This window comes from Mustelus asterias, chromosome 15 (assembly GCF_964213995.1).
Source record: "Mustelus asterias chromosome 15, sMusAst1.hap1.1, whole genome shotgun sequence".
Taxonomy (NCBI): domain Eukaryota; kingdom Metazoa; phylum Chordata; class Chondrichthyes; order Carcharhiniformes; family Triakidae; genus Mustelus; species Mustelus asterias.
The window spans coordinates 5,814,806-5,825,939 of record NC_135815.1 but is presented as its reverse complement, the minus strand read 5'-3'; the positions used below and the strand labels follow the sequence as shown (position 1 = coordinate 5,825,939).

Here is an 11,134-nt window from a genome sequence, read left to right as displayed (position 1 = left end):
ACCCCAGTTCAACACTGGCATCTCCACATCATGACTGCACAGGAATACCCCAGAGTACTGCTCGGCAATTCCACGGTTTTGATTCTCAGAAACATTAGCACAGAAGGAGGCCATTTGGTCCATCGTATCTGCACCAGCTCTCCAAATGAGCATCATGGCTTAGTGTCATTCCCCTGACTTTTCTCCTGCACATTGTTTCTATTCAAATAATCATCTAATGCCCTCTTGAATGGCTCGATTGAACCTGCCTCCACCACACTGCATTTGGTTCTTTTGCAAATCAAAATCTGTGACCTCTTGTACTCAATCCTTTTATGAGCAGGAATTCTAGTTTTCTCATGATTTTGAACATCTCTATTAAATCTCCTATTAGCCTTCTTCTCTGCAAGAAGAACAGACCCCACCCCTGCCCCTCTCTCATAGAAACCCTACAGTGCAGAAGGAGGCCATTCGGCCCATCGAGTCTGCACCGACCACAATCCCACCCAGGCCCTACCCCCACATACTTACCTGCTAATCCCTCAAACCTACGCATCTCAGGACTCTAAGGGGCAATTTTTTTTAACCTGGCCAATCAACCTAACCCGCACATCTTTGGACTGTGGGAGGAAACCGGAGCACCCGGAGGAAACCCACGCAGACATGAGGAGAATGTGCAAACTCCACACAGTGACCCAAGCCGGGAATCGAACCCAGGTCCCTGGAGCTGTGAAGCAGCAGTGCTAACCACTGTGCTACCATGCCGCCCCTCTATTCTAGATTCAGATACAGTGAAGGAATGGCGATATATTTCCAAGTCTGGATGGTGAGTGACTTGGAGGGGAGCGTCCAAGTGATGGCATTCCCGTGCATTTGCTGCCTCTTGTCCTTCTAGGTGGTAGAGGTTGCAGGTTTGGAAGGTGCTGTCAAAGATGTCTCAGCAAGTTGCTGCTGTGCATTGTGCGGATGGGACATATGGCTACCAATGTGTGCCAGTCAAATAAGCCTAAAAACTAAACTGAACCTAGAATTTTGCAACATAAAAGGAGGCCATTCAGCCCATCCTGTGCTGACCCTTTGAAAGAGCAATCTGATTTGTCTCACTCCCCTGCCTTTTACCTGAAGCCCTACAAAGTTTTTCCTCAATGCAATTATCAAGCTGCAGTCTCTGCTTGTAGATGTGCAATATCATACTTGCATCCCACTGTTAAAATTGTTACTTTTCACTAACAGTGGTATTTATGAGGAGAATTAACAGTATAATCTGACAGTTTGAGTCTAGACAGGTATTGTATCCAACTCACAGATTAAAGTCCCTTTGTTGAAATAACCTTGAATTCCTATTTTTACACCAAGTCAAATATGTCAGTGAGTCATATTCCCAGCACATAACAAGCAACGTTCTCATGAAATAAACACTTGCTTCTTTTAACCTTGTCTTCCTTTTGGTCTTCATTCAGGTAAGGTTGCATATTGCTGAGGAACTAACCATGGATCCTCCTTTACTCAACTGTTAACATCGCTCAGATCAGCTGCTCTCCACGTTACAACACGGAAACAGGCCATTCAATCCTAAAGGTTCACACCAACCTTTAAGCTCCAAAAGCATCTCCTCTTCATCTCGGCATACCCTTCTATTCCTTTCTGCCTCCTGCACTCATCTCTCTGCTCTTTGAGTTTACCTGCGGTGGCGAGTTCCACATTCTCACCGCTCTCTGGGTAAAGAAGATTCTTCTGAATTCCCCGTTGGAATTATTACTATCTTAGAATTATGATCCCTGGTGCTTGTTTCCATTAGCAGAAGTGCCTGCCCTCACAAGGCCTGTTACAATCGGAAAGACCTCTATCAGATCACCCACAGCCGTCTCTCTGTTGGAGGACAGCTCCAGAATCTTCAGCCTCTCCTGATAGTTATGACTTCTCATTATGTAAATCACTTTTGGACCTCTTACTAACTTATCTAACTGTAAGTTATAATTGTTTTCAGATGCTAATGCATCCATTGGGTATCGTCATCCTCAGTTTTCCTTGTAAAATTCCAGTATTCAGATTTTCAATTTGTAGTCTTTACCTGTGGTGTTTTTGAACCTTGATTCCTTCAAGATTTGATCTCCTTTCTAATTGGCTACAGTTAGTAATGGAATCAGATAATCAAATGGTCTTACTGCAGTGCAACATTGATCTTAAACTTCTTTTTTCTTTGCCGGTACCGAGGCTGCACTCTGTGTTCAATGCTTCCCTATCTCCCTATATTTCCCATCCCTTCAGTTATTCACACTCTTCAAGAGAGCTTTGAAAGCTAGCAGAAACTTTGAGGTTATTTATTATTGTTACAAGTAGGCTTACACTAACACTGCAATGAAGTTACTGTGAAAATCCTCCAGTCGCCCACACTCTGGCACCTGTTCGGGTACACTGAGGGAGAATTTAGCATGGCCAATGCAGCTAACCAGCACGTCTTTCGGATTGTGGGAGGAAACCGAAGCACCTGGAGGAAACCCATGCAGACACGGGTAGAACGTGCAGACTCCACACAGACAGTGACCCAACCGGGAATCAAACCCGGGTGCCTGGCGCTGTGAGGCTGCAGTGCTAACCACTGTGCTACCGTGCCACCCAATGAGCAGGTGGATAGTTAATATTAAACAGGAGATATGTTCACCAATGTCCCATTCCCATCCAGAGATGTTCAGTTTTAATCCACTCTTTCCAACAAGTCGATAAGACACATGCCAGGAATCAGCAGGGACAGGGAGCCATTCAACCCCTCGATTAATCGTGACTGATCTTGAACTGCTCTGTTATCTTAATCCCATTTCAGATTCCATAATCCTTTCCTAATCAAAACGTACTGATCATAGTGAAGGGAACTTTCAACTGATTCCCCCCTGCATCCACAGCTTTTTTGGGGGGGGGGAAGAGTATTCTAAATTTCCACTGCCCTTTAAACATTGTTCCCTGAAATCGCTCCACAATGACCTCTAATTTGAGTCACTTTGTTCTGGACGCCCCTCACGACCATCCCTCTATCTGTCCTGGCACTCCATTAACCATCTTACATCCCTCAATTTGATCACCCCATAATCTTCTATGCTCAAGGAAATACAAGCATAATTTATGCAACCCACCGTCATAATTAAACCTTCGTATCATTCTGTTGAATCAGTACTGCAAACCCTCCAAGGCCAATATATCCTCCTGAGATGAGTCCCTTCTTTATTTGTCTTGATCAGGTTCCAGTGATTTAATCGGGGCAGACTGCTATTTTAACTGGTGGTCTAAAAGGGGAAGTGCTTGGGGCTTTCTTATCCGGACATCCCATTGAGAAGAGGGTCCAGGACCAGAAGAGGATCAAGCAGCCAAGCAGTTAACTCTTTCCTGACCAAAGTCGGGTGAGTCCAGTCAGGGGCTGAGGGAGTGGTAGTCATTGGGTTAAAGTGAGGCCAGTATTGCTGGATAGCGCTCAGGAGCTGACCCCTCTGCCCCAGCCTTAAAGACCAAGTACAGCCGTGAAACTCCCGCAGTCACGGCCACGGAGATGATCCACGTCAGCATATAACACAGACTGAATCTGGGAGCTTCCTTGCCTGTATGGCTGAGGTGAGATACATTATGTTGTGCCATTGTTATCAGTGTTCATGTGCTAACCTCCTCACCAATCTTGGTTCCTTCTACACAGGTTCATGCAATTGGAAAAAACTTATTTTCATTCACTGAAAAAATAGTTTTGGTGAAATAAGTTTGATGAACTTTAGCATTATTCCTAATAAATTCTGAAGAAAAATAAAAATTCTATTTGAAGTTTTAAATGCAATATGCAAACATGATATATTAAAATCGAGGGACTGGTAGAGTACAGATTAACATTTGCAGTTCCCAATTTGCTAGTCTCCCGAATTTGATTGGCAGGCATTGCTTCAGACAGGTACGACCTATTATTTACATCAGATGACCTTGCAATGCTGGCACCAATTATCTGTGGATGGACACAAGAGGAGGGGGAGACTGGTAGCACCACACAGAGAGACACATTGAGACACAGAGATGGACAGGCTGAGGCACAGAGAGGGACAGGCTGAGACACACAGCTATTGCTCCTGAATTTCTTCCCACAGCTCAGTGTGTGATATTCTGTCCATTGTCCAGTCAGTTTAAACACTTCTTCAAGCGTTTTTCTTTCAGTCGGTGAAGCACTGAAGACTTCTTTTTGGTGATGTCTGCATCCGGGCCACATTTATTGCTTCTTCCGTGCTTTTGACTTGGGCGCTGTTGTGAAAAACGGACATTTTTTTAATGAGCGCAGTTGGCAAATTATTTTTTGTGCGTATAAAACTTATAAATATCATACAAAGGGACAATGGGAGGTTACGGACCGTTGGGGTTTTCAGCTTTGTAAAAGGTCTTCAACAGTTCCACAGCTTCCTTGGCTCTGTAGCCACCAATGCACTGCAACGAGAGAGATTTGTATTGATGTAATTAGTCCATAAAGGAGCATAGGCATTAGAGAGACACACAATTGATTATGTAAAGCTCAAGGTGCAACACTCCACAAGCGTGAGAGAAAGCAGCCTCCAGGTACCACCACAGCACTTTAATTGGCTTAACTCACTGAATCTGTTATTGAACCTCTGGCCAATTGTGAATGGTGGTTCGTGCTGGCTGACTGTCCCATTCTGGCAATATCAGCTGCCAGAAACTGTTCTGTGAAAACAGGATTTTCCATGCCGCTGGCAAGAGTGTGCAAGGCAGGAAGCAGCTCTTCCCCAAAGAAACACCAACAAAAATAGTACCCGTGACATTTGTGGCTCCAGGAATGCAATGTCACCCTCATTTGGTGACTTTGGGCATTACAACACACACACACACACACACAGGCAAACACAGGCACACATACACACACACAACAGAGTAAATAGCTAACATCTGGATACAGGCCTCCAATCTGATCCAAAGGTCAAGTCCAACATTATAGTGTTATCTTTGAGATGGCTGGAATTAAGCCTAAGCAGTGGGAGTTATTGGGAAGGGTTAATTCCCTCAGTGTCTGCGGAGACAAAATGGGTGTGCTGAAAATATCACGGAGGGAGTTTAATGCAACAGTCTGTTACATAACCGAATCTGTTCTGTACAGATGGGATAAATGTCCTTGCACACACACTCTGATATCGCAGTACTCTGTTACTGGAGCCAGGCCCACACATTTGTTCCATAAAGTGGACTTACTCGATTAAAAGATAATGGGAGTTGGAGAGGAAATCTCTCACTTGGCAATGCCCTGACATGTAGTTCCAGGATACTATAACAGTGACACACTTCAGATCTCTCTCTATTACTGAGAGATGTTCTACTGCTATCAGACAAGGGGCTCGGACACGGAAACACATTGCCTTAGCATCCAAACCCGCATCCGGAAGATCTACAAGAGGTGCTTTCGATCATGAGACCAATTATCAGGCTGAAAATCAAAACTTAATCTGAAATCAACTTTGAAAATGAAAGCCAAATCTAATCAGATTATGTTTAGGGCGATCTCTGCGTCGGGGGTTAGGCCCCGGTTTGGATGGGGGAGGGGAGGGGGGGGGAGCGGGGTGGGGAAGGTTCATTCCTTTCTCACCCTGCTCTGACCAACGTCCATTAGCCTACAAATTGAGGCGGGGTGGGAAAAGGCCCTTAAGGCACTTAAATGCCTTTCACAACAAAAAGTAGTCTCACAACACCAGGTTAAAGTCCAACAGGTTTATTTGGAATCACGAGCTTTTGGAGCGCTGCTCCTTCATCAGGTGAGTGGAGAGTTAGGTTTCACAACCACAGCATATATAGACCAAGACACAATTGCAAGATAATGGTTGGAATGCGAGTCTTACGCTACGACAACGAATGAACGGACTCCACGCGACAATCACCAGGCAGGCGTGTTCCCTTCCTGTCGGGGAACACTTCAGCAGTCAAGGGCATTCAGCCTCCGATCTTCGGGTAAGCGTTCTCCAAGGCAGCCTTCAAGACACACAACAACGCAGAATCACCGAGCAGAAACTGATAGCCAAGTTCTGCACGCATGAGGACAGCCTCAACTGGGACCTTGGGTTCATGTCACACTACATGTAACCCCCAACATTTGGCCTGGGCTTGCAAAATCCTCCTAACTGACCGGCTTGAGACAATTCACACCTCTTTAACCTGTGATTATCCCTCTCTTCCACTCGCCGTGTCTGTACCTGTAAAGACTTGATTACCTGAATAAGACTCGCATTCCAACCATTATCTTGCAATTGTGTCTTGGTCTATATATGCCGCATTTGTGAAACCTACCTCTCCACTCACCTGATGAAGGAGCAGCGTTCCGAAAGCTCGTGATTTCAAATAAACATGATGGACTTCAACCTGGCGTTGTGAGACTTCTTACTGTGCCTACCCCAGTCCGACGCCGGCATCTCCACATCATGACCACCATCGTTTCACAACAAAGCAGAAAATGCTGGAAAATCTCAGCAGGTCTGACAGCATCTGTGGGGAGAGAATAGAGCCGACGTTTCGAGTCTAGATGACCCTTCGCCGGAGCTCTGACGAAGGGTCATCTAGACTCGCAACGTCGGCTCTATTCTCTCCCCACAGATGCTGTCAGACCTGCTGAGATTTTCCAGCATTTTCTGTTTTTGTTTCAGATTCCAACATCCGCAGTATTTTGCTTTTAACTTAAATGCCTTTAATAGGGGAAAGGGTGGGTTTTCCGTCCAAGGCCCTGCACGTCCAACGGTGAAATTGCGCCTGGATTATGGCAGACGGGATCCCGGAGAGAATCTTGTCTAAGCATTATTATGCCCGGAGCAAAGTTCTGGCCTCTGTATTAAAAACCTTGTTTTCTGTCTGAGTTTCTGTGCTATTTTCCCATTATCAATTCCAAAGTCTGAATTCAAATAGAAACTGTCTACAGGTTATACTATGATTATACCCTCCTGCCAGAGCAGACACCATTTGCATCTTAGTTTTGACTCCTGGCTTCTCTGTTGATGATGCAAAGAAACTGATCTACGCCAATCAACTTCAAGATTTCACACTGTTTTGATAACTTTGTTGCTAAACTGCCTGTTATGGTCTAAAGCAGAAAATATATATTCCATTAATGTGCTTTGATGTCGGCGTTTAATGTAGGAGTCTACATAGGACAGACAAGCAAAGGGATCTGGAGGTATAGATACAGCACTCACTAAAAGTAGCAGTGCAACTCAGTGGGGATTAGTTCCAGAGGGAGAAATCTAAAAGCCTAGAAGTTATGTTCAACGAATATCGAACCTTGGTTAGATCACAGTTAAGGGTACAGTGCAGAATTCTGGTCTCCACATCATTAAATTATGAAGTACTGGTGAAGATATTCATGAAATAAAATTCTGTAAGGAGAGCAGAACTGCGAGTTTGTAACCGTTGGAAGAGATTGTTCAGATGAGGCTCTTTTCTCCAGGAATGAAATGTCAGAGAAAACTCTTTGCCGCAGAAGGCTGTGGAGGCCAGGTCATTGAGTGTCTTTAAGACAGAGATAGATAGGTTCTTGATTAGTAAAGGGATCAGGGGTTATGGGGAAAAGGCAGGAGAATGGGGATGAGAAAAATATCAGCCATGATTGAATGGCGGAGCAGACTCAATGGGCCGAGTGGCCTAATTTTGCTCCTATGTCTTATGGACAGATGGTGATCTGACAGACGGCTTAAAGATTATGAAGAGGTTTGATAGGGTCGACACGGAGAGAGTACTTGCACTTGTGGCAGGAGACAAAAACTAGGAGCTGTAAATATAAAACAGTCATGAATAAATCCAGTAGGAAATCAAGTAACAAATTATTTTCCCCAAGAGTGAGGAGAACTCACTGCCGTAGGCAATATGGAGGCAAAATACTGCTGATGCTGCAAATCTGAAATAGAATGCTGGAAACACTCAGCAGGTCTGGCAGCATCTGTGAAGTGAAGATGCCGGCGTTGGACTGGGGTAAACACAGTAAGAAGTCTCACAACACCAGGTTAAAGTCCAACAGGTTTATTTGGTAGCAAAAGCCACCAAATAAACCTGTTGGACTTTAACCTGGTGTTGTGAGACTTCTTACAGCATCTGTGAATGCAGAGGCTGCTGGGGTGAAATGTCATGATGTGGAGATGCCGGAGTTGGACTGGGGTAAGCACAGTAAGAAGTCTCACAACACCAGGTTAAAGTCCAACAGGTTTAGTTGGTGGCTTTTGCTACCAAATAAACCTGTTGGACTTTAACCTGGTGTTGTGAGACTTCTTACTGTGTTTACCTCAGTCCAACGCCGGCATCTTCACTTCACAGATGCTGCCAGACCTGCTGAGTTTTTCCAGCATCCTATTTCAGATTTGCAGCATCAGCAGTATTTTGCCTCCATATTGCCTACGGCAGTGAGTTCTCCTCACTCTTGGGGAAAATAATTTGTTACTTGATTTCCTACTGGATTTATTCATGACTGTTTTATATTTACAGCTCCTAGTTTTTGTCTCCTGCCACAAGTGCAAGTACTCTCTCTGTGTCGACCCTATCAAACCTCTTCATAATCTTTAAGCCGTCTGTCAGATCACCATCTGTCCATAAGACATAGGAGCAAAATTAGGCCACACTCCTCACATTTCCATCCTCGGCTTGCACAACAAAAAACTGGAAGTTTTTGTGTGAAGCACAACTAAAAGTGGAAGAACAACACCTCACCTTCCCTTCATTCAGCACATTACAGCCTTCTGGACTTTACATTGAGCTCAACAACTTCAGACTATCAACTTCCTCCTCCATCTTGACCTTTTTTAATCCAATATTTTGGTGTCCCAACACTACCTCCCCCAAGTGTCACTTGTTCTTAAGTTTTGCTGTCACAGAACACTGACCCTTGTTCTGCTATTAACACATTCTGCTATCTTACCTTTATGCCACTATTAGCACCTTCCTTAGTCTTTAACAGTACCATTAACAATCCCTTTGTCTTGTGGCCATGGCATCTCTGAGCCCCCACCAATCCCTGACCTTCTATTTTTCTCCACCCTCTCTTAATCCATCACGTCTTCCTCCCTTTAGCCCTAAAGAGTCACACAGACTTGAAAGGTGAACTCACTCTCTCTCCACAGATGCTGCCAGAACTGCTGAGTTTTTCTAGCTCTTTCTGTTACTATTCAGGGGGTTGGATGGCCTACTCCTGCTCCTATTTCTTATAAAGGTTCAGTCGGATAGATTGATATGGCTTGAAGTTTTGTTAAACTTTTCATTTCATTAGTAAAAATTAAGATAGCCCAAAGACTCGATTAGCAGATGAACTGCCCAATGTTGTTTCAGTTTTGGGCCCTTTACCAGGTCGGACATGCAATCAAAGCCCCCAAAGGCAAGTGCTATCATATAAGCCAAATTTGACACAAAGTACTGGTTAAAAAAAGTCCTTTCTGAAGATTCCCCTGCTCCATCTTCCCAGCACGATGTTGATAGTTATAACAAATGAAGGAATTTTTTGTGAGTGCATTGGCAATGCCACAATACAGAGGGGCCAGAGAGATATTAACCCACAGTGAAGAAGTGTGGAGATGGGAGATCTCTACACGTAAGCCAACAATGCTAATGCAATCTTTACCTGTTGTAAAAAAAATATTACTTCAGCATTCTTCACTTGCACATGTACAAACTTCACATTGTTTTAAAAATGTATTTTAAATGAAGTATGCAGAAGCACTGGACGCATCACTTCTGTCTCCATGTGATACAGAAGACAGCACAAAATGCAGGAAACAATCTTTCCCAGGGGCTGCCAAAGTTGCCAACCGAAGATTAATGAAATCAGTGCACAGTCAAGGACAAACCTGGAATTGAGCCAACCTAGGGAGAGGGGACTTCCAAGGCCATGAGCAGTGACAGGCTGGCAATGAGACACAGGATAGTATAGGAAGCAGTGGATCATCTACTGAGAAACCATCCAGTGGTAGAGCCACAATGGCTAACTCTGCGGTCTGTGGGGAGCTACTCTTTAGCAAATCACTGATGCTGAGCGGATTTTTATTCTGCACATTTTGTTTTTCCTTTTTAGGCTTTTTAAAAACTTTTTTGCCTTAGAAAAGCCATTCTTTATATTATGGTTATTTATTAGCCACAAGTAGGCTCACATTAACACTGCAATGAAGTTATTGTGAAAATCCCCTCGTTGTCACACTCCGGCGCCTGTTCGGGTACACTGAGGGAGAATTTAGCATGGCCAATGCACCTAACCAAGATGTCTTTCAGACTGTGGGAGGAAACCGGAGCACCCGGAGGAAAGCCACGCAGACACGGGGAGAACGTGCAAACTCCACACAGACAGTGACCCAAGCCGGGAATCGAACGCTGTGAGGCAGCAGTGCTAACCACTGTGCCACCCCGGCATGGTGGTACAGCCTCAACTGCAGTACTGTGTCCAGTTCTGGGCACTGCACTTGAAGGTTTGAGAAAGGATTCAGAGGGAAGAATAGTTCCAGAAATTAGAGACTTCAGTTATGTGGATAGATTGAAGAAAATTGGGATGGCTCTCCTTAGAGAAGCTGGAGGTGTAATTTGATAGAGGTGTTCAAAATCATGAGGGGTCGGGACAGAGTACAGAGAGAGAGAGAGATCATTCCCATTGGCAGAAGGATCATCAACCGACAGACACCAGTGTAAGGCGATTGGCACAAGAACCAAAGGTGACCCGAGGGTTTTTTTTAATGCTAAACTTGGAGGGCTGAATGGCCTCCTTCTGTGATACAACCATTCTATGATTTTACTCCAGTTGGACACATGTGCAACTTCAGCTATCTGTAGATTTCTTTCTCCTGTGGATGGTTGATTCTGTCCACTCAGGGGACATCTACCCAATCCTACAGGGTTGCCTGAACTTTCCAGGAATTACTGATTAATCTCCTGGACATTGCTGCAAGCAAGCGCAGCAAAAATTCACTGAAGCATGATTTTACTTGTGGAAGAATGGAGAATTTTATACTGAGGAAAGATTGGACAGAACAAAGGAGACTGAGGGGATACGACCAAAAGACATAGGAGCAGAATTAGGCCACTCGGCCCATCGAGTCTAGTCCACCGTTGCATCATGGCTGATTTTTTTCTCATCCGCATTCTTCTGCCTTTTCCCCATAACCCCTGATCCCCTCATCAA

At 44.6% G+C, this 11,134-nt stretch overlaps 1 protein-coding gene across 1 annotated transcript in view; it reads right to left on the bottom strand.

Moving 5' to 3' along the window:
* Nucleotides 1–515: 515 nt before the first annotated feature.
* adat2 (adenosine deaminase tRNA specific 2) overlaps nt 516–11,134 on the bottom strand; it is a 37,444-nt gene continuing 26,825 nt past the window's right edge. The window contains exons 5-6 of the mRNA XM_078229393.1: nt 4,353–4,425; nt 516–4,245 (exon numbers count right to left, since the gene is read on the bottom strand). Of these exons, the coding sequence (XP_078085519.1) occupies nt 4,214–4,245; nt 4,353–4,425 (105 nt within the window). The 3' untranslated portion in view covers nt 516–4,213. The remainder of the gene's footprint in view (nt 4,246–4,352; nt 4,426–11,134) is intronic.